The sequence below is a fragment of the Coenobita brevimanus genome, chromosome 92 (assembly GCF_032717465.1).
Source record: "Coenobita brevimanus isolate Jiangsu-jjx chromosome 92, ASM3271746v2, whole genome shotgun sequence".
NCBI classification, from domain to species: domain Eukaryota; kingdom Metazoa; phylum Arthropoda; class Malacostraca; order Decapoda; family Coenobitidae; genus Coenobita; species Coenobita brevimanus.
The window spans coordinates 1,713,026-1,736,727 of record NC_137045.1 but is presented as its reverse complement, the minus strand read 5'-3'; the positions used below and the strand labels follow the sequence as shown (position 1 = coordinate 1,736,727).

General features: G+C 43.2%; 1 protein-coding gene across 1 annotated transcript in view; it reads right to left on the bottom strand.

Annotated features, from left to right (window-relative positions):
* Positions 1-23,702, bottom strand: part of LOC145412061 (uncharacterized) — an 89,448-nt gene that overhangs the window by 47,759 nt on the left and 17,987 nt on the right. Inside the window, exon 4 of the mRNA XM_080281979.1 lies at positions 15,260-15,447. Coding sequence (XP_080138105.1) covers positions 15,260-15,447 — 188 coding nt within the window. The remainder of the gene's footprint in view (positions 1-15,259; positions 15,448-23,702) is intronic.

Genomic DNA, 23,702 nt, shown 5'->3' with positions numbered 1-23,702 from the left:
AAGATAATCAATAATAAATGAAATTATTATTATCAACAGCAGCTGCAGTGGCGGCAGCAGCAATACAATTAATTTCCTATCCAGTTTACTATTTCATTAAAAATTTTTACAAAGTTTCCAAATTGTTTCTCTACTTTCATTTCTGTTCAGCAGTGCATAGCCGTCCTCATCTCCTCGTGGTCCTTTATTTCCAGCCGCATTTCAATTATTTTCGGGCAATTATCTGCCTACTATCCACCCAATTCCATTCGTTTACCCTCAGACGCTGAAGAGCAGCGATATGCAATCACATCTGTATCTGGGACTACCTTATTTACCAAAGAGACTCGAATTCGGCTGATCAGAACAAGTTTTTTTTTTTAATATTCATTTCGCTGTTACGTATAATTCATCGATGTACGTGACTGTATCATTCGCATCGTTTATAAAAGCTCCACCATGCTTCCAAGCGTCGGTCTTGGCCACAGTTGCGGCTCAACCTTAGGCCCGGATGATAGAACGAAGTGTGAGCCTAAATCTGACTTAAAAACCTTTGGCCGTATTACAGGTGGCATATGACCCTTCGCAGCAATTTTTGTAAGCGACTGATTATGCGTATTGCACCGCAATATTCTCTTTAATGCTATTAACGAATAATGTTCAAATATCGACACAGTTTTCTTCTGTAGCTAACTAGAAGATAAAGTGATGTAGGCTTATGGTTAAATAAATTGTTGAGGACAAGGTTTTACGAATCATTCAAGGCAAATAGAAGTATGACTCTTGGAAGGTGCCAAGCCCACGCCCACGGCATACAGGAGTCGAGGTCAGCCCTCACGACTTGGTCCTATGCAGCATCTGGCAGAAATCTGATTTAGTCAGCAGATGTTCTGATCTTATACAATCAGCTAATTGCAGCGCCTAAATGTGTTCATCAAATTCGGTGCCAAATTATCCAGGTTCTCAATTGTTATATGAGTGATACCGCGTAGTTGTTCTCTCCGACGAGAGTATGTTTTCACCTCTGTCTGTTCGTTTGTTAGTTTGTTTGTCTGTTAGCAGGATTACTAAAAAACTAAAAGAGAGATCTGGACTAAATTTGGTGGGTAGATAGCCCATGTCACAGGGAACAATCGATTAACTTTTGGACCGATCCGGATCGTATTACAGATTCTGCATATGGAAAACACTTTTTGCGAAATCCTAATCAATGATGAGAAACCCTAACCCATTATGAAGAGTGGTTTGGATATTACGTTGCCCTTGTCGAAGCGATGCGCTCCACCGAGTGACCCTCCAGCTTAAGTTAAAACGATTACTTTTGGACAATTCGAGAATAATGCAGACACGAAATACGAGTGGCATCCTGCTTTATATTATACTTAATAACACGGACATGGCACAAAGCAGCAATTTCACTATCAAATCACACACACACACATATAATTGATAGTTATTTCAGAAGTTATTATTACGGCAAGTGATTCCATTATTCACTTAATCTGTTCACTACAAAAGTAGATTAAACAGACTGTCCTCTCAACAGAGCTTCACATTCTTTATATAAATATTAATACAACGAACCAGGCTTGACATTGTGCTTTCAGTATCTGTTCAAAGTGCATAAACGCAGAAAAGGGTGTAACGTAATAAGGCTTAGTTTCACGCCAAGTGGTTACAATTACACAAGACTCAACAGAATTACTAAAACGAAGAAGCCTCGCACATTGCATATATCTGACTGAAAAAAGGAAAGTCGTACACTCCAAATGTCCAGCTTCTAACAGATAAAGAGAAAGGGAACAAAGAAAGCAAGAGAAACAGGACTGAGGTAAAGAACAGGTTAACAGGAAGAGAAGATGAGTAAACAGATGACAGATATGAAAAAAAAAAAAAAACAGGGAAGGGAGAAAAGAATTAAAAACGAAAAGACGAAGCAGAAAGGGAGAAGGAAGTCTGAAGAAGGAATGGGTCAGACCTTGCGTAAAATTATCATCATCATTATCATCATCATCATCATCATCATTACCATCATCATCATCATCACTTTCAGCTAATTCACTACTTCCTTTTACTACGAACAACAACCTTTCACTTCGCAGGCAAAGAGAGTGAGTCTACGTTTTTCTGTTTTTCCATGATTTTCTGAGAGATTTTTCCTATGCTGAAGCTGTTTGTTTTTTTCATGGGAACTTTCACAACAACAACATCAACAAAAACAACAACAATAATAATAATAATAATAATAATAATAATAAATAACAACCATATTTATCAATGTAATTTCATAAGTATACCATCACGACCACTACAGTCATCCTCATCATTCACCATCATTGTACTTATACCAATTAACACTTTTATTCCGCATCACAACTCTTGCCAACACTATCATCATCTTCATCATCACCATCATCATCAATTAACGTCAGTCAGTCACACCAACACTACATCATTATCATACAGCCACCACAGTTTTCAAGATTAATCATTTATATTCGCTTTTATCAACATTATCATCACCATCAACTATAAAATCTTACCATCATCACTATCATCATCACCATCAACTATAAAATCTTACCATCATCACTATCATCACAATCACCACCACCATCATCATCATTAAAATCTCATCAAGCCGACCCTCCCTTTGCCGGTACCGTAATATTCCAAGGGATCGGATGGAAATGAAGGTGTCATATTCTCTCTCTCTCTCTCTCTCTCTCTCTCTCTCTCTCTCTCTCTCTCTCTCTCTCTCTCTCACACACACACACACACACACACACACAATTTGGTTGACATTAACAGCTTAACATATCGAGATATTACGAAACAACGGACGATACTGACTGAACTCTCCAAACACACACAATGCTCAGAATCGTTTAATGACAGGTTAATGACTCCTCGTGTGTGTGTGTGTGTGTGTGTGTGTGTGTGTGTGTGTGTGTGTGTGTGTGTGTGTGTGTGTGTGTGTGTGTGTGTAAATATACCGATACATAAAAAGCATTTCCTTCGTTCAATACATATGAAAAATTTCCTGATAAATTCCTAGAGATATGACATTCCTTTAACAAATCTCATTACATTTCCTTACCAAACTTCCCTGTTATTGCTCTGGTATTTTCCCTGACAACTTCCTGGTGATCACCTTAAAAACTCCCTACAATTTCCTTTAATATATTGAGGTCATCTTAAAAAATTTCGGTGATCAGAAAGTTTTATAATTTCGTTAAGAGAAAGACGAGGCGAATGGACAGAGGTGGGGACTGGAAGGGGAGAAGGAGGGTGGTAAGGAGGGGAGTGTGTGAGTGGGGTTAGGAGTGAAGATGGGGGTGGGGTTGGGAGTGTGGGTAAATGAGTGGGGATAGATATGTGCGGGTGTATGGGCAGGAATGAGTGTTTTGAGTGTGAGTTGGTGTATGGGTGAGAGGCGCAAGTCGAGATGGGGATAGAGGTATAGACTAGGGATGGGGGATGAAGGTGTGTGTGTGTGTGTGTGTGTGTGTGTGTGTGTGTGTGTGTGTGTGTGTGTGTGTGTGTGTGTGTGTGTGTGTGTGTGTGTGTGTGTGTGTGTGTGTGTGTGTGTGTGTGTGTGTGTGTGTGTGTGTGTGTGTGTGTGTGTGTGTGTGTGTGTGTGTGTGTGTGTGTGTGTGTGTAAACTGAACGATCTTTCAAAATTCTCGGAAGAATAAGAACAAACAATATGAAAAAAGACAATCCTTAACCCCTTATACCGAAAGAAGTTTATATTTAATTCTCACAATATCCAGACCATTTTTAATTAGAAAATGCACACACACACACACACACACACACAGTACAGGAAGAAGACAATGATATGACAGGAAAAGAACAAACCGGAGAATGGAAAAAGACAAAGGCAGGAAATGCAGACAAAGACAGAAGGAAGTGGAATACGGTGGGAATGGAGGAAGCGGAGACGAAGGAAGAAGGGCAGGTAAAAGAGCGATGGGAGGAGTGACAAGGAAGAGGTGTGTGATCCCATAATACAGTCCCACAAAGCCAAGAAGTCACCACACCAATCCCACAACCCTATATAACCATCACAACCAACGCAGGAGATGGAGGAGGTGGTCGTAGGCAGGGGGAGAAAGGACAGAGGGGGAGAGATGGAAAGGAGAGGAAGGAAGGTGAGGGGAGTACAAGGGTGTTCAACTGAGAGGAAACAGGATCAGGCCTATTATTCCTTCTGAGTTTGCATGTCACCGGATGGGTTAAAACTAAAGCACTTCTACATTGTTAACATAAGGGTGCAGGATGATGATCTGCACTGTGTTCACCGTGCCTTGCCTTGTAAAATACTAGTTATAAAATGCATTATTCGGGACTGAGCATCGTGAGTGAGAAGAGGTCTAACGCTAAGCCTTAAGTCTTTCTACAGTATCAGTTTATCACAATGGAATGCAGTTTAATCCATTTCTTTAAAGTTCCACAGAAGCTATTCTAAACTTGGTATGACTGGAGATCTTTGCCAATAATTATCGCCAATAAATGAAATTTAATTCGACCGATCTACTGTTTTAGGTGTTTTTCCTCAGTCACATCATGTTCTTTAAAGTTTCGGCGCACTTGAATTAAATCCCTTCGTAGTCTGCCCTTAGTTTAAAGTGCAGGTCTTTTAACAATCATCGTAGGGTTCATTTCTATCTAGCCTCACTGTTTTCCCAAGTTAGAGAAGTAAAGAGAAAGACCTGGAAACAGAAAAGAAAATGTGGATATAGACGCGAAGGAGGAAAATGATAAGTGGCAGCCAAGATAACAAGAGAAAATAGATATGAGAGAGAGAGAGAGAGAGAGAGAGAGAGAGAGAGAGAGAGAGAGAGAGGTGGGGAGAGGAGGAGGATCAAGTTAGGCTGTTTTCTGTCTCGTTCACTCTCCACCTGATCCATCTTCATCCTCCCTCACATTTTCTCCTCTCTCACTCTCTTCTCTCATCATTTTTTTTTCTCTCTCTCTCCTCCGTCAACAGTTTTCTCTTCCCTCCAGTTCCCTCTCCTCTTTTTATTTTCCCTCTTGATTCTTTCTTTAATATACCATTTCTTCAATACAGCGACTTTTTATATTTTAGTCTTGCTACGGCCAAAAAATTTATTCAAAACAGAAGTTAGATTTAAAGTTTCCGCTTCATCCTTTCCCTTTCCTTTCATTTCTGTTCTCTCAAATAATTTCACCTTTCTCGTTTTCCCCTCTCGCCTTCCTCTGCCATCAGTTACAGAACCGTTCCCATTTTTTCCCTCCTGTCTTCTTCTTTCCTCTATTTACTCAAGTCCTTAACTGTGCCTCTCCTTCTCTTCTCCCTCTGAGCTCCATGCGTTTATCCATCTATCTCACATCCCTCTCCATCCTTCTCTGTTATTCTCTTATAATTACCATGTCCTTAGCTCTTTCTTCTCCCCTACTTATTTTTTAAATCCATCTTTTGTCGCCCTATTCATCATAATCTTCACCGTCTCCCCTTCTCTCGTTACTCTAAATCCATCTCACCCTTTCCCACATTTATTCCCTCGTCGATTCTTTCTCTGTTCTGAATCCACCCAATTCTTCTCCTTAATCTGTCTTTTCCTTCCCCTTATCATTTTCTTTAGTCCTATAAATATTTCCCTCCCAATTCTTCTCCTGCTATCCTATCATCTTATCAAGCCCACTCTCCGACAAAACTCCTTTCATCCTTTTTCTCGCTTTCCACATATTTTCTTCTCTATTCTTCCTCTAAAATTATCTATTCTTCCATTATTCTCCCACCTCTCTCTCTCTCTCTCTCTCTCTCTCTCTCTCTCTCTCTCTCCCCTTACTCTCCCACTTCCTATTTCAACACGTCCACCAAATCGTCTTCCTTTATCCCATCCCAGACCCAAATTCTCTCGTCCCCAAACTTATTCTTTCCTCTATTCTCTCTCTCTCCCCTCCCCATTATCTCTTTTCCAATATTCAGTGCTTATTCTTCCCATTTTCTCGTGTCTCCCTATTTATCACATTTTACACTGCCTCTCCTTTCATTCCGCTTACCTCCCCATTCCTTCAAAATTACTTCTCTTTCCTCTTTTTTCTTTTCTCCCATTCCATAATCATCTCTCTCTCTCTCTCTCTCTCTCTCTCTCTCTCTCTCTCTCCTCCTAATCTCGTGGTCATCACATCTTCCACTGGATGTCTTTATTTATGTCTAACTAAATCACCTTTTCCATTCTTCAATTACTCCTTTCTTTCTTTCTTTTCTCCCGCCTACGTTCACATAAATTCACTCATAAATTCTTTTCTTATTTCCCTACCTCCCTGTTCACCTTCCTTCCCCACATCTACTTCTCTTTTTTCCAATTCCTTTTCTTCCGTGTCCCTTCACATCAATATTCCCTTCCCTATTCTTCTCCCCTCTTCCTCCTCATCAGGTCTTCCACTGCCATTCCCTTTATCCTCTCCCTCCGAACCCAACCCACCTTCACCTAAATCAGTCTCTTTATTATTCTCCCCTCCCGTTACTTTAGTTCCTCCTCCCGTACCAGATTCTCTCTCTCTCTCTCTCTCTCTCTCTCTCTCTCTCTCTCTCTCTCTCTCTCTCTCTCTCTCTCTCTCTATGTATCTATCTATCAACCAACCTATATTTAACTACCTCAGTCATTCATTCTTTATAAAACCAAGATCCATTTTCTTTACATGTCTCTTATTTTCATTCACCTTCTCTCTTCTACTCCCTCCCGTCCTCTTTTCATGTGTCTGCTGTCTGTCTGTCTGTCTGTCTTTCTCCCTCAAAACGAGAGGGAGGGAGGGAGGGAAGGAGGAAAGGAGGGAGGGAGAGGAGTAAAACTGTAACGGGTTGATAAGACTGTGCTGGAATGATAGGGGCGATGGGAGAGGAGGGAACTGCGGGAGAGGGGTGAAAGAGGGGAAGGAGTAGAGTGGGGAAGGGGGAGATTGAGTACAGAGTCATCCATCATTGTCAAGACGGCGTTTCCAAGCTTGACTGTATCTTAAAATTCTCTCTCTCTCTCTCTCTGTTTCACCCTAGACATTCTCACACACACACAGGCCTGGCAAAATCCTCAAAAATTTTTACCTGAGAGAGAGAGAGGTGTGTGTGTGTGTGTGTGTGTGTGTGTGTGTGTGTGTGTGTGTGTGTGTGTGTGTGTGTGTGTGTGTGTGTGTGTGTGTGTGTGTGTGTGTGTGTGTGTGTGTGTCAGTCAGTCATAAAATTAATCGTGTACGCGAGGGGTCATGCACGCCTGTCAGTCACGCCGTATCAGCCCCGCGTTATCAGTCATGCAGTTAAATTTCCAATCTGTTATAAATACACAGTAAAGTAGTTTTAATCCCAGCGGTACAGTGGCTTCTTTTTTATGCCAGTTAGTGCAGACCTCTCCCCTCCACACACACACACACACACACACGGTGATTCAGTTTAACGCAACGACAATTATAGTTTCACACAAATTCAGTTTCACACAAAAATAATCACTTAGTTTCACATATGCACTTGATACACACACACACACACATGCACGCACACACACATAAACACACACACACACACACACACTCAGCACGTACAAACATTCAAAGTTATATCTATATATCTATTTGTGTAGATATAAATGTAGATAAAAATTTTCTCTTGACAACACACACACACACACACACACACACACACAATTTTTCCCCAAGCGCACCAATGCTTTTTTATTACACAGCATCCCAAAAACCTTGACCCCAGACCTTCAAGACTCCAATAAGACTGTGCAATATTCGAAGGTGGGAATCGAACCTCACGCCACTCTTTATTCACCATTTCTTCCAGCGTCTCAACACCAATTTCTCACTTTTTTTTTATTTTTTCATTTATTCGATCGGCCTTTCACTCAGTATTCACTCTCTCTCTCTCTCTCTCTCTCTCTCTCTCTCTCTCACACACACACACACACACACACACACACACACACTTGGACTGACGTTAACGAGATGTATTGTGTTCACCGTCTTGAGAGAGAGAGAGAGAGAGAGAGAGAGAGAGAAAGAATATTGCTCCCTGTTTCTTCCTTCACCTTTACATAAAAAAATAAAAAAAAAAAGTCTGTTCTCTCTTCCCATTCCCCCATCGTTTCTGTCACGCTTATTACTTTTCTTTCCACTTCCGGTGACTACAACTGTAACCCGGGAAACCATTAACAACCCTGAGTAGTAACAATACAACCAAATAATGATATGATATGAAGCCTACTACGGTGCCCATGCTAACTGTGTGGAGCGACGTAAATGCGGCGTCCATCCAGGAACCAAACTTTATACTCCTCCCCGCGCCTCGCTGTGGTAAGGGTCTGTCTACCGCAAGGAAACCTGGATATACTGGACGGGCGGTTGCTTTCCTGCGGTTCATGGGTCTAGTCAGCCAGGAAGAACGAGGTTACTCAATAACGACAACACCAGACGATTTTGCTCGTCACTGGGAACCTTCTGAGGCCTGAGGAGAGAAGTACAGATTTTGCTGGCCTAAAATAAACCCTCTTGTTCCGTGACAGACGAGAAAACCGAATTCCACTTTCCCAGCCCAGTGCTCTACCCAATCCCCACCACCACCCACCCACTCTCCCATCCGCCTCGTGTAAGCATTATTTCCAGGGTATGTATTTACTTGTGTTTGAGTTATAAGCCTCTGTGTTTATATTCGTGGCTGTGTCGGTGCATCTTTGTGTGTAGGTGCGCAGTCGTGTGTATTCGCGTGTACGTGCTTGCGTGTTTACATGCTTGCGTGTGTGTTATTCTAGCCGGCTGGGATTTCCCTCGTACATCACACAACAAATTTAATATTCCTTCTCTCTCCCTCTTACTTCCCTCTTATCTTCCTCTTTCCCATCTCTCCTCTTTTTCCACATTCTCCTTCCATTCCCTTTTAATGTCTCTCCCTCTCTTCTCTCTTTGTTTCCCTTTCCTCTCTTCTTCCCTCCCCCCTTCTCTTTCCTTCATCTTCCTTGTTCTCCTTCTGCGTCTTCTCGTTACTCCTCTTTCTGTTCTACTTTGTTCTCTTTTTTCCTTTCTTGTCCTTTCTTTCTCTTTTTCTTTTCTCCTCTTCCTTGTTCCCTTTCCTTTCCCTCCCTTCTTTTCCTCCGTTTTCCATTTTTCTGTTTTCTTATTTCCTTCTCGTCCTTCCTGCTTATCTTTCTCTTTTCCTCTTCCTCATTCTCTTTTCCTTCCCTCCCTGTCTCCCTCTTCTCTTACTCGCACTCTTTTCTTTCATTCTCTTGTACCCAAATTTCCTCTTCTTTCATACCGCATCTTCCTCTCTCTCTCTCTCTCTCTCTTTCTCTCTCTGTTGTCGTTCTTCATTTCCTTAACTATAAACCCCAGCACCTGCAAAACATATGTACATAATAAACAGTAATAGAAGGTGCTCCGTATCTAAACTGCTCATTTTAATTATTGTGCAACTGCTAACACAACGGACTAGGCGGTGTGTGTGTGTGTGTGTGTGTGTGTGTGTGTGTGTGTGTGTGTGTGTGTGTGTGTGTGTGTGTGTGTGTGTGTGTGTGTGTGTGTGTGTGTGTGTGTGTGTGTGTGTGTGTGTGTGTGTGTGTGTGTGTGTGTGTGTGTGTGTGTGTGTGTGTGTGTGTGTGTGTGTGTGTGTGTGTGTGTGTGTGTGTGTGTGTGTGTGTGTGTAAGAACATGTGTTTCCCAGTTCTCCGGGTCTGTGCTTCGAGGAGTAAAAATCTCGGTAATTGCCAGTATATCTGCTCACTCACTGCCTGCCTGCCTCTGTCTGAGTTCAGAAGCACCTGGTTTACTTAGTATTTATGTATATATTTACCCGTGTTTGCATGTAGCTCCTCTAGTTTGGGAAATAGGAAATTACCACAGCATCTTCACACCTGAGGCAGTTTTGTTTATCAGCGCTCAGGTACCTATGACTCACCTTGATAGATAAAATTGTCTGGCGTTTGCATGAATAAAATATCGCAACTGTCTCAGCCATGAATTAATTAATGATGACAGTATTACCCCACAACTCAGTATCAGTTGAATAATATAATCTTTCTTTTGCTGGGACAGATTATTGTAGTTATCCCGACCGTGAGAGGTGAGATTAAGTTGTTCAAGCTTGGCTACGCGTGTTACACCTGCCAAAAGTACACGTACCAGCATCTAAGCTAAACGTGAAAGCCACCAACTTTGGTCCTACACTTGCCATCCTTGTCCACTGATTTCAGAAGAGAAGTGGGCTGCAGTAAGTGGCTTCCAAGGTTAGGTTAGGTCTTGCTAGGTCTGGTTTGAGTACTAACGAAAAATAACGTGCTCAAGTCAATAATTAACCCCTTTGTCTGTTCGTTATTGGTTGATTTCCAAAGTCTTTCGGGATCAGGGGTAGGACTGACAACCAACCAGAAGGGTAGACTGAACGGCATTTAACACAGAACTTGATACACAGAATATTTTTAACGTGACACGACAATGATAGACAAACAAATACACAAAGTCTGTGTTTTCCTTGGCAACTCTCAAACTAACTCCTTGGCCTTTCCTTCAGCACCGCCTCTAATGCCCTCCTTCTCACCATTTACTCTAACTTTTACTTCTCACTTCATTCTCAAACTTTTTCTTCTCCTCCATCCCCATCTTCCTCTGGCTCTCATTGCACAGACTTTCTCTTTTGTCTCTGGTTCATTTTCTTTTCGTGCTGTCGGAGTCATCAACACTAATATTTACATTCTCTCTCTCTCTCTCCCTCTCCCTCTCTCTCTCTCTCTCTCATTTCAGCATGTCGGTATCTTTCCTCCTAATCTTCTTTCTACCTTTTATCCCCCCTGCCATTCCCCACGGACCCCCTTCCGCCCTACGTTTCTCATTCCACGGTGTACACGGGGAGTGGGACAATGCATATGCTTTTTCCAGGGGGAGGAGGAGGACTGAGGTGGTTTCAAGAGTAAGTGCTGCACAGAAACGGGGAGCGTCCCTTTACAGAAAACCGGAATAGGGCTAAGATTATAACTGGTACGGACATCATTTCAAGGGGATCTATAGTATTCTGGAGCTTGCTGGGCGCCTCAAAGTTTCATAAATTCGGCTGCTGTGGAGTCTGTGCTTGTTATTCATTTTCCACTTCCTTCTCCATCCTTTCCTTCCTTTCCCTTTCTGTACCCTTTTCTTCCCCATGTAATCGCTCTCTTCCCTCCTCCATGATCTCTCCCCCTTCTGATCCTCAAAACCATGCCTCCCCTTTTCTTCCTACCCTATCCGTCCCTTGCCCTTCCCTTCATCCCTCATCCTCCCTTATCTCACTCCCATTCCCCTCGTTCAATCCCTCCCCTTCCCTCTCCTTCCCTTCCCTCTCTTCATACCCTTCACTTACCTCTCCCCTTCCTTTCCCTTTCCTCCCCTTTCCCTTCCCTTATAGTCCTCTTTTTCTCTCCTATCTCTTAGTTCTTACCCTTCTCCCTCCATCCCCTCTCCTCGCCCCTCCTCTTACTCTTATTTCTACCTGGATCAAAAGCCAACGCTCGCACCTCTTCAACATATTTCCCTACTGACTCTCTCTCTCTCTCTCTCTCTCTCTCTCTCTCTCTCTCTCTCTCTCATGATTATGGAGGCGATGTTAAGGGTAATTATTTCTTCTTCCAGGAAAGCTTAGTGACTCCGTTCTATCGTTCACACACACACACACACACACACACACACACACACACACACACACTCCCACACCAATTATTAAAAACTCCAATTACTCACTGCCTCATGAAGTACAGCGGATATGCACAGACAGCGGAATATACGTATTTATGGAGATTAGTGTAATAAAAATGGATTTGGTGAACAGACTTTACGTTTTACCAAAATTCTGACGGAAGGTAAAAATATATGAAACGTTACATATTTTTCCGCAGACTATTCCAGGGAGGTGTGACCTTGTGGATGAGTGGTGGAGTGCTGAGCGTTCGGTGACAAAATTTACGTTACATTCTACTGGATGTACACCATAGTCTCAGGAACAGGAATTCTTGAAAACTGTTTTAAAAGCTTTTCAGTAAGGCCCACCGAGACATCACCCCAATCCTCCTGCTAAAGCCATGACATTTATATTGATGACTATTCAAGAGTATGTGAGTATAGACGGTCCATATCAGAGACCTAATGGTGCCATGCCACAGTGTGCTCTAAGACGGACTACAGGACTCTGACACGAGTTTCCTAGTCTATACCAGGAGCTGGATGGGCAAAAATAAGTGTGCAAGAGCCATTCTCACATACCTGGCATTATGGAAACGGTTCTAACTTATAAGGGATGGCATAAATTTCATCCCTTCAAAGAGGCTATCTTGTTTTTTTTAGCTTGTAGCTGCTGCCACCAAATTATTCTGTTCACATCGGAACTCCCTAGTATTAAAGAGATTAATAAAGGTTACATTAACGTCTCGAGCCTTGAAAAATCCATCCCAAGCTCCTGGAAGCTGTCTGGATAAAGCAAGGAAAAATAATAACTGTCTTTGCTCGGGTGCAGGAGTTTACTGATAAGTCCCAGGGCATTTCCAAGACGCTGGCAACCCCACAAGTACACCCGCGTCCGCAACCATCAATTGCAATGGACATGGCGGGAATGGACCCTCCCTCAACATGACAAATACAGTTACCACAGAAAACGGACCTGCCAGCACACACAGGGCAGACTTATGAGCTGAGTAAGCGGCTCAAGTAGCAGCGTATGGTTTGGAGTCTGGATCAATATTTACACAGGATCTGGGCCAATTCTTAAGTCTCCCTGGCGGTGAAGTACAGCAGTAAGAAATAATATTGTTCTGTGGATTTTGCACGTTATTTAACATGCAGTCTTGTCTGGCTGTGGTTGTAATGTGATTCATAGCTGAACTAAAGATAAATACATGAACAAGCGCAACAATTTTTCTCCGCTGGATTATTTTCTTTTATTGTTTGTTGTTGTTGCCACACGATTTCTTCAGGACTGGGAAGCTTACTATGGCAAAAGGGTTATGAAAGGCTGCATGTGATCCTTCCAATTTAAAAAGTTTCTCCTGATCTTAAGAAAACCATTCGAGGGGAGAAGGTTTATAAAATCCGTAATTGTAGGGAAGTAAAAACGTGGACTATGTAAACCCTTCAGTTCGAAAAGTGTCCAAGAAGCTGAATAAAATCGTCTGGAGGAAGAAAAAATAAAGTAGATGTAACTGTAGTAAAGGAATCAAAGAAAATTTATGAATAAGGCCACTGGTCCAATTTCCACACATCGCCGAAAGAGAAGAGGATAAAGGGGGAGACTGAGCAGTATTTATAGACTCTCTCAGGTTGTTTAAGATTCTTTGTATACAGGTTTGCCTTCACTCTATCAGCTGCCAAACTGCTGACAATGAAACCAGGGGAAATATTAAAGAAAAATAAGGGAAAATAAAGTGTTCTGTGATAATGCCTAACTTATGAAGACTCGTTTCTCGTAAAAATTGGTTTGGATCTTTGAGTTAATCATCTAGACAGTGATAAAACGTCCACAGTTCGGTACTGGCTGACCTCCACATCTGTTCTCCTTTACTATTGGCTCCATTCGTCTCTCTCTCTCTCTCTCTCTCTCTCTCTCTCTCTCTCTCTCGCATTTAATTTCCGTTTACATTGCATCATGTTATTTACTTCTTCCTTCCATCTTTCCTGCTTTCCAATTTCCTCATACATATACCTATAACCTGAGACAATAACCTGAAGAAAATCACACCTGTAGTACCTCTAAATTAACAGGTAACGATGGAGGTGGGAGAAAAAAGAAAAAATAACAGGCGCGATTACCCTACCACGGCACACTTCCTCTTCCTGCCGATATTTCCTCTTCGTCGCATTTCCATTTCCTTGTCATTATTACGCTTCTTTCACATCTTCCTTTCATTTATCGGTTCGTTAAACTGTGTGTGTGTGTGTGTGTGTGTGTGTGTGTGTGTGTGTGTGTGTGTGTGTGTGTGTGTGTGTGTGTGTGTGTGAGAGAGAGAGAGAGAGAGAGAGAGAGAGAGAGAGAGAGAGAGAGAGAGAGAGAATGTCCTGTGTTTGACCTGCATAGCGACTGGAAGCGTGATAACACATAGCGACACGCGAGCTATGAAGTTCAATATTAATCACAAATCTCCCTTTGGTTCTGACATCACACAGTATGCAGTATTTTTCATGCACAGGATTATTAGCTGGGATAAAACCTGTGATGAATTTTTTGGAAAGAGGGAATTACATTTGTGTCTAAATCATTATATGTGGAAAAAGGGAATCAAGGTTAAGAATCCGTGAAAGCTGATCTTCTATACCCTACCCTACGATTACAGTCTTTTCATTCCTTTTTCTTTTACTACAAGACAGTATATCATGCTGAGGTAGGGTCCCCAGCGATGTTGTTGTTGATAAAAGCTAAGTTTAACACTCCGGTTGAAGCCTCGCCAAAGCTAAGTGGTATCGTCTGAAGATAGAAGGAATTTAAGAAAGAGGTGTCACTGTACTGTACTGGTAGAATTAAACAAAGGAAGGCCTAAACTCAGGTCAGGTGTTTACGAGAGGCCAGGATGCACTACTTCTGAAAGACGAGAGGCCACAGGTAGGGGGGAGAGACGAAAAATGACCTCAGAGCTGACCTGTTTTAGTCTAAGACGAACTGTTAATGCCAATTTAGTTATTACACTTGCCGGACAGAGGGTACTCAGAGAGAGAGAGAGAGAGAGAGAAACCTGGTGCAGTTGTTTATTCGATTTGCTAATACCTCACCCCTCTCAAAAAAAAAAAGGGGGGGGGGATACCGCACTTACCACCCAATCCCCACACCACATAACACACTCCCATCCCTTACGGAAAAAAAAAAAAAAAAAAAAAAAAAAACTAAGCAAACTCACCATCACGACTCCACAAACACCATTCCCGCTGCACAAAATATCAAACAAGAACTAAAACAAAATAAAAACAAGGCCATTGAAATTACCTTCCTGTCGCAACACCTCCACTGAACACCTGCCCACACGTCACAAAAACAAATAACAGCAATAGATAAATAAACAGGGTCATTCCACTCATTAGTCGGTCCCCAAACATTCATCAAAACAACTTCACACAAACACCTGTCCCCATATCTCCACAAAACACCTCTGCTAAACCAATAAATATATAACTAAAACTCAGTGTATCAATCGCCCTGTTTACACCTTCACAAAAACAACTCTCTAAAGGCCATGTACCCACACACACACACACACACACACACACACACACAAATCACCCTCCATCACAAAACCAGGCCCGTCTTACTCACCATCCTGTCCCTGAGCCTGAAGACCTGACAGTCGAGGGTGGCTGTCTTGCCCCTGATGATGGTGACGTTGTTGAAGTTGATGTTGTGCAGGAAGTAGGGCAGGGTGGCGGGGTCCGGGGTGGTAGGGGGCGGCTCAGTGGTCGTGGCAGGGATGTCGATACTGGGGGCGAACCCTCCCGCCGGACAGCCTGCATGGAAGTGAGGAAATAATTAACCACATGGACTAACACAGAAACATGGGCTAATGGTTGGTGAGTACTTAAGAAATGCACAAACACTGGTTACAGGTCATGTTATAAAGCCGTGGTAAATTCTATCAGCAATAAAAATATAACCTGAAATGGCCAGAAAACAAAAAAAACTTACGATATACAAGTCTAACACAGTATTTCGTTTTAAAATATACGGTACACGCAATAAACTGCTCGGCATCAGTGTTCACGGGCAGAATTTCGTCGAGACTATGGAGATTTGGAGACATTAATGTTTACGCTCCACGCCCCATCCACCACCACTATAAATTTCACTCATCATCACTTCAAGCAACACTCAACACCACCCCACACTCATCACCGCTATAAACTATACTCATCACCACTATCACCCCCTCTCATCACCACTCCAAGCCTCATCCATCACCATTCCGAGCACCACTCATCCCCACTCCAAGCAAGACTCATCATCAGTGTAAGCCATCACCATTCCAAGCCACACTCATCACCACGCCAAAATACAAGAGTTTCTGCCCGACTTGGATTCTCTTTAAGCTGAGAGGAAGCTCCTGTGCCTCCCCAGTACAAAACTTTTTCTAAATCAGGCAAAATTCTCTCCTTTGAACAAGTCAAGGGAGTGTAAGAACATGAAACACTACACAAGGCCACAACTAGGTATACCGATGTTAGCCTTTTCACTATGATTACGTAAACTGAATTTACTTCTCGCCATATCCTGCTGATTTTACTAATGTTTCAGGGGTTACATACATCCATTATCAACCCTCTCACTGCCAGAGGTGTCCCCTTAATGGCGTACAATCGCAGGTTCAGTAGCCGGAGAAGAAAAGCGACGTCACCAGAGCGAAAGGTGTTATGAGGCAAAGGTATCGGAGAATCCCTATCCGCATCAGACCCGCCTTCAGTTATCCGGTGCGCGGCGCCCCCATATAAATAAGCACCATTACTCTGCTATTAACCCATAAACCGGCCCCCTGACACTGCCATAACCCTAACTCGGCCCCCAAGGTTACCCACTCACCCTAACTGCCTCCTTAATCACCCTGAACCTTCACCTTAATTACTCCCTTGCCTAATACACCGGTAAGTGACCCAGCCTGCGTGATGACTGAGACAAGGTAGAGTTGGGTTAATGAATGTGGGAAGGTGATAAATACACTGTAAATATTAGCTCTTTGCCCCAAAAGTTTAGATAAAAAAAAAAAAAATGTCCTGAGGAAAAGGAAACGTCGACGTAAGCCTGATAAAGCTGTTTTAAAAGTAGACGTATCAATTAAACTTACAAAATAGAACTTAATTAAGAGAAAAAGGCTTTACTGAGGGATAGAGGCAATGGAGATTGGAGGAAGAGGGAGAGATGGAGAGTAAAAAGGAAGGAATAGGGAGGGAGGGAGGGAGAGAAAGCAGGGAGGAAGGGAGAGGAGAAAGGAACAAGGAGAGAGAAAGGATGTGAGGGAGAGAGGAGAGAGAAATAGGGAGGGAGAAGGGAGAGAAGGCAGTAGGTAGGAAAGAAGAGAGAAGAGGAAGCAACAGGAAGTATAGGAAAGGATAAAGATTAGGAGGAGGAGGGACTAGGGAGGGAGGAAAAGAGAGGAGGGATTTGCATGGAAGGAAGAAGCCCAAGGAGAGAGGGAAAGAAGGAAGCAATGAAAGTAATGGAACAACAAGAGAGAGAGAGAGAGAGAGAGAGAGAGAGAGAGAGAGAGAGAGAGAGAGAGAGAGAGAGAGAGAGAGCTACGTATCCTTTTCCCCCCAGTTTAATCTCCAGCAACTATACGGTAATTTCCTTGTAGCGTCCTGCCAGCGATACACGATAATGGAATGAGGGTATAAATGGATGTCCTGGCCTTGTGTAGATGGGGGCAGAGAGAGAGAGGGAGGGATGGAGACACGGAGGGAGGCTGGAGCGAAAATGAGGGCCGGAGAGAAGGAGAATGGAAATGGGGGGAGGGCGGTTGTTGGCAGGAGGTTGGACGAATAGAGTAGGGAGAGAGAGAGAGACAGAGAGAGAGAGAGAGGAGTGTGAGAGAAAGAGGAGGGACAGACGTGGAGTGGTAGGGGAGCGGGAGAAAAGAGAAGAAACGGTGTAAAAAGAAGATGTGAAAAAGTGAAAAACTGAAGAATGACAGGTGATGAGGGGAAGGTCAGAATAATCAGAGAGGGAAGGTAAAGGGGAAAATGTGGGAGGCTCGGCGAGGACATTGCAAAGAAGTGGAAGGTGAGACGAATGAGGTAAAAGCGGGAAAGAGGGTGAGAAAAACAGAGGAAAAAGTGAGAGGAGTGAGAGAAAAGAGGAGTGAGAATGAAAAAGAAAGGACTGAGAATGTGAAAGAGGGGGCAGTGAAAGAGAGGAGTGATGATGAAGAGAGGGATCGGTAAGAGGAATGCATAAGGAGAGTGTAGGTAACATGAGCACGGAGATGAAGGGAAAACCGCTGAGTGTTGTTATTCATTTACTACTGTAGAGGTACGAGATGGCCGATGGAAGCACTGGGAAAAAAAAAAAATTACAAACACACAGACAAACAGCAATATCGGTCTCCCTTCGGTGGCTGAGACAATTACTACAAACCCTCACCATCAGAATCACCAACACACCCTGAACTGACACCAACACCACCTTAACTGTCACCACTAGCATTCACCATCACCATCACCACTCAAACTCTCCCATTCTGGCAGAACCATCACCACCATCACGCAATGCATCCACCAACGACATTAGCATCACCATCCTCATCTCAAATATCATCATCGCCTGAACTGCCCTCAAGTAGCCTAATCATCATCACCACCACTACCTAAACAGTCATCACCAGCATCACAATCACTGTCAACACCATATAAACTGTTCTCTTCCAGGAGGATCACCGCCAACACCGTCACCACTGCCACTACCTAAACTGTCCCCACCATCACTACCACCACCACCACCACCGATAACAGCATCATCACCACCAGCATTCCCACCAACGAAAATGTCCCCACTTGAAGCACCACCACCACCACCACCACCACCACCAATAAGGATGCGTCTGGGATAACGTCAACTTTCCATCTATGGCTTGGAGGCTTATGGCTGTTGTGCTCTCTCTCTCTCTCTCTCTCTCTCTCTCTCTCTCTCTCTCTCTCATAAACATTCTGGCTTAAACTGAGGAAATTGTAAGGAAACAGCAAGAATAAAAAACATGAAGTCCTCGGGCTGGTGGGGCTAATCCTTCAACATTCTTTTCCTCCTCTACATTTTCCTCCATCCTCTCCTTTCCCGTACCATCCTCGTACCTACGATTCATTTTCCTCCCCATTTTGTCCTCTCCCTCTCCCTTCCCGTCATCCTATCCGTCTGACATACTACCAACATCATGACTCCTACACTTCCTGCTTCATGTACCCACACCAACCAGTTCTCTCTCTCTCTCTCTCTCTCTCTCTCTCTCTCTCTCTCTCTCTCTCTCTCTCTCTCAGCAAAATAGCCTACTGTACCAACCAGCACCTCAAACCCTATGTACGACGTCTTTATCATTTCATTATTGCCATGCCACTTATATACACGTGATAATGAAGATGATAATGATGATGATGACGATGATGATTACAACCACAACGATGATAGAGCCAGGTCAGAGGTGTAGACGCAGAACTGGCACACAGCAACGCAATTATCTCCAGAAATTTCCTAAAACATCGGTTAAAAAACAAAAAAAATCGGTGGTTAGAAAGCCTTTTGATATTCCAGCATGCCAGGGAGTCGAGGGGAGATGAGCAAGATGAAAGGAAGAGGCAGGAAGAAAGGCGAATGGATAAAAATGGAAGGAAAGAGGAGGAGGAAGAGACCAAGATGCCAAGGAAGAAAATGATGTCAAGGAATAAGGAGACGTCAGGCATTAAAGGCAAGACATCAGAGAATAAAGGGAAAACGTTTAAGAGAAATGTCAAGGAAAAATAAGACATCAAGGAATAAAGAGAAAACGTTCAGGAAGAATGAGATGTCAGAGAGAAGGATGTCACTGAAGATTGGAAAGGGTGAGGAGGTAACTTGGTAATTGACAGGGTGAGGGAAACGGAGAAGGAGAGACAAGTAAGGTGAAGGAATGGGAGAAGGAGAGAGGTGACAAGAGTTAGGGAATGGGAGAGGTGTGATAGGGTCTGAGAAAGAGAGGAAGAAAGAGTAAAGAAGAGCAAAGAGAGAGACAGAGAGAGATGATGATGAGAAGGGAGAATGAAGAAGAAAGGGTGAGGGAAAGGGAGGAGGAGAGAGGAACAGAGAAAGAGAGGGCGAGGAGGGGGGAGGTGGTAAGGGGGGTGGAGTAGTGTAAACGAGGTCAGCCTATATTGTCACTGGTATGGTATGGTATGGTATGGTATGGGGCCGAGGGGAATATATGGCAGGGGAAACAATACACGCTCACACACCATTAAACACACACACACACACACACACACACACACACACACACTCTCTCTCTCTCTCTCTCACTCTTTCTCAGAACTTACATCAATTCTGCGTATTTTCATATGCAACACTTTTACCACTCATGCCAAAAATGTCCACGCACGTAAGTCTGAGCCTTCCAATGTTCCAGTTCCTGAATCACGTAAAGAAAAAACTGCCAGGAGAACGAATGAAAAAATACAGAAAAGAAATGGCTAACGTCAAAATCATGCCATCCTGAACTGGCCAGGCAATAGGAGCGATTTTATGCGGGCACTTTGGGGGGATTTCCGACCTTGTTGCGCGCCACTCGTAAATTTCGCCAAAATTGTCAGTGATTTTTATTTTTGTACTTTTTATATAAATAGGTAAAACTCGGGCTCACTGCTCTTCATTTATGCTTTATTGTTTGTCTGTCTACGCTTTTTTTTTTTTTTTTTGGGGGGGGGGGGTGGGGGGAGGATGTGTATGTTTGTTTACTTTTCCTGTGTTTTTTTCTTTCCATATAAAATTTTCAGTGTCCATGTAAAGATTTTTTTTTGTACACTTTATTCGCAGGGTCAGTTTTAATATTTACCTCTTCACTACGGGACGTCTTCCATAAACTGAATGAAATCGTCTGGTAGCAGTAAGATCGACGTAAATTAGACGTCACTGGGAAATGGGTTACTGAAGATTACTGTACCTTCTTCACGGAGAGAGAGAGAGAGAGAGAGAGAGATTCTTCGTAAGCAGGGTCTAAGCTCTTACCTAATCAATGGGAGCAGGTACAACACCCGAAAATTATCGATCCACTTTCTTAAAATTAACTCCGAAAAGGTGAACACTGACTTTCAACACCCAAATCATCAAATCTCCGCAGCCAAACTTACCAACTCAATACATCAGTTTCGTATTTCTTCGTCTAAATAGTGGACTGATATTACTGTTCGCGATTCTATAACCTACAGATCATTACCTCTGTGAAGGGGCTAAAAAAAAAGATGATATATTCTTTTTAATTACCGTAAATGAAAGTGTTTCATTCCGTGACGCTTCCTTGCACGAAACCAAATGTCCTTAATAATAAAAAAAAAGGGAGGGGGGTATCTGAATAACAATTTCTTTTATTATGCTGAGAGGCAAGGTTCATCTGCAGCCAACGAGGATGTATTTGCAACTCTCCCTCCTCCCCCCCCCCCTCTCTCTCCCCACCACCACAGCGTCACTCAGGCCGGAGACAAGGTTAAGACACTCCCTAACACACTCAGTTAAAATGACAACCTGCAGGAAACTCGCTAAAGTGAAGGACTGAGCAGGGGCGGGAGGAGTGGTAAGATGGGATTGGAGGAGGAGGAGGAGGAGGAGGAGAGCGGACTGGATTAGGGACTACAGGAAGAGGGGGAGCTTGCACGAATACAAAGGAGTACAGAAGAATGCAAACAGCAACACACCTATTTTTGTTACAGGGTTGGTTATAACAGACGTAACTTTTCTGTGATTAAAAGACAAGGGTAGGAAAGCAGGGAGGGGGAAAGGTGGAATGAAGAGGGCACACTGAGAGGTAATCAAAATGTGGAGCAAGGAGAAGAAATGGAGAAGAGAATTACGCGTGTGAAAGGACTAGAAGAGGGAAGAGGGAATGGAACAGGAGGAAAGAAGAGAGGAATGAACAGAGGAAGAAGACCATAAGAGGGAAAGCAAAATACAGAGAGATCCATGCAAGATGATAAATTGAGTCACACTTTCCAAGCCAACGCAATGCAAATACTGGAGATACAGACTAAAACCAATAGCCCATTCAGTAAGCTCGTCTTTCAACCTATAATCTATTCTGGCCCGCGCCACAACACCTTACCACCTTAAAAAAGACATAATGGAGGCTGTTGTACTCCCTTCCCTCTGTGCTGCTTCGCATAATCTTCTTGTTATACCACACCAATGACAAGCTTCTAAACACCTCATCATATTGAAAGGATTCACAATTAACATTAGCGAATGAAAGATAATAATAATGATGAAGATGATGATAATAATAAAAATAATAATAATAATAATAATGATAATAATAATAATCTTCGGATAATTTCAATCACTGCAGCCAGTGGCCTGAAAATACACAATTTCTGAATTTAGTATTCAAACCTCAAGGAGTCAACAGGCCGTATGAATATGTACGTGAGTATGTATGGATGTACGTATGTATGTATATATCCATCAGTATTCCTCTGCATTTAGTTTAATCAATCACAAAGACCATCCACTTTATCTTCCCTCCACTGACCCCTCCACCTTCCCTGTCCTCCACATCACCTTTCTCATCTCTTCATTTTACCTGACACCTCCATTTTTCTCAATCCCTCCACTTCACCTCCCTGTCCCCTTCACTTCACCTTACTGACTCCTCCACTTCACCTTAATGACCCCTCCACTTCACCTACCTGACCTCTCAACTCTCTCTCTCTCTCTCTCTCTCTCTCACACACACACACACACACACACACACACAATGAAGACACCTCCTACTCCCTCCAATAGATATACAATATCAGTACTACTCCCTCCAACAAATAAACGGTATTCGCACTACTGCCTTCAACAGATATATGATACTGGTGGAAAGTAAAGGATGAAAATTTGAAAACCAGACTGAACACAATTCTGCACTGCACATTCCAACACTGACCGCAGGGCAGGTGTGTGGGGGGAACGGTGTTATGCAAAAGATAGGTGTACAGCTCTCCTCCACTTTCTGCGAGCATGCACCGCGCTTTTAGGAATGCACCCCTCACTAACAGGATCCATTCACTTCGAGATGCATGGACACATTGCGTTTAAAAGACTGGAGGTCATAGGCAGATGGAAAGACAGAGTAAGGGAGACAGTTTCAACGCTAACAAATTGTATACATGAACGACTATGAGCACCGGTTAACTCGCATTTGTGTTGGACAGAAATGGGCCAAGTTAAAGGAAGCATGGCAAAATGAGGACGACTGGACGGATAAACAGTAGCCAACACTCACTCAAATCTAGTCGAGTACTTCCACTCTATATAAAATCTACAGTATGTATCTGGGATCTGTCCGCACATACACACACCATTGCACTCAGTCTAATTGAATAGTTACACATCTGAACTCCAACTCTCAGGTGCATTCCGTTTTTCCACACCTTCACACGTACAAGGAAACAAAGGTACTGAGACGAGAGAGACCGCAGAGACGCCAGGTGGGGGGGTACATCCCGTCTGGGTAGTGCTGGAGGCGAGTGATTGGTGTAGACACAACCAGCCCACCAATCACAACCACCACCCAGCCACCCTCCTATTCTCCCCCCTCTGTACCTGCCACGTGAGAGCACTTTGCGAGTTGCTAAGTAATGGCTGGACATTTAATGAGTTCAATACTGTACTTTCGCGTCTACTTTGCCGTACTGACGCTTATGATGCCCACTATCACTAATTTCGAGTTGTTGATGACGCACATTGTTTCCTACCAATAATGTACATCCAACTCTCGATCGCTTACAGCAAAAATAATTCATATGGTTAATCGTCTAAGGCAACATGACTATTATGCTGTGCACGGCGGATTTTAATGCTCTTTGCCTGTGACGACGAGGTGGTAACTTTTAGCTTGTTTGGTGTGTTGCGAGGACGGCCGGGCAAGAGTTGCAGCGTGGTAAACTTGTGGTGGTGGTGGTGGTGGAGCAGGGCCGTCTCAGTATTGTCACACCACCACCACTTGGCAAGGTATGGTCGAGTGTCGCGCTGCACACACACACACACACACATTTCT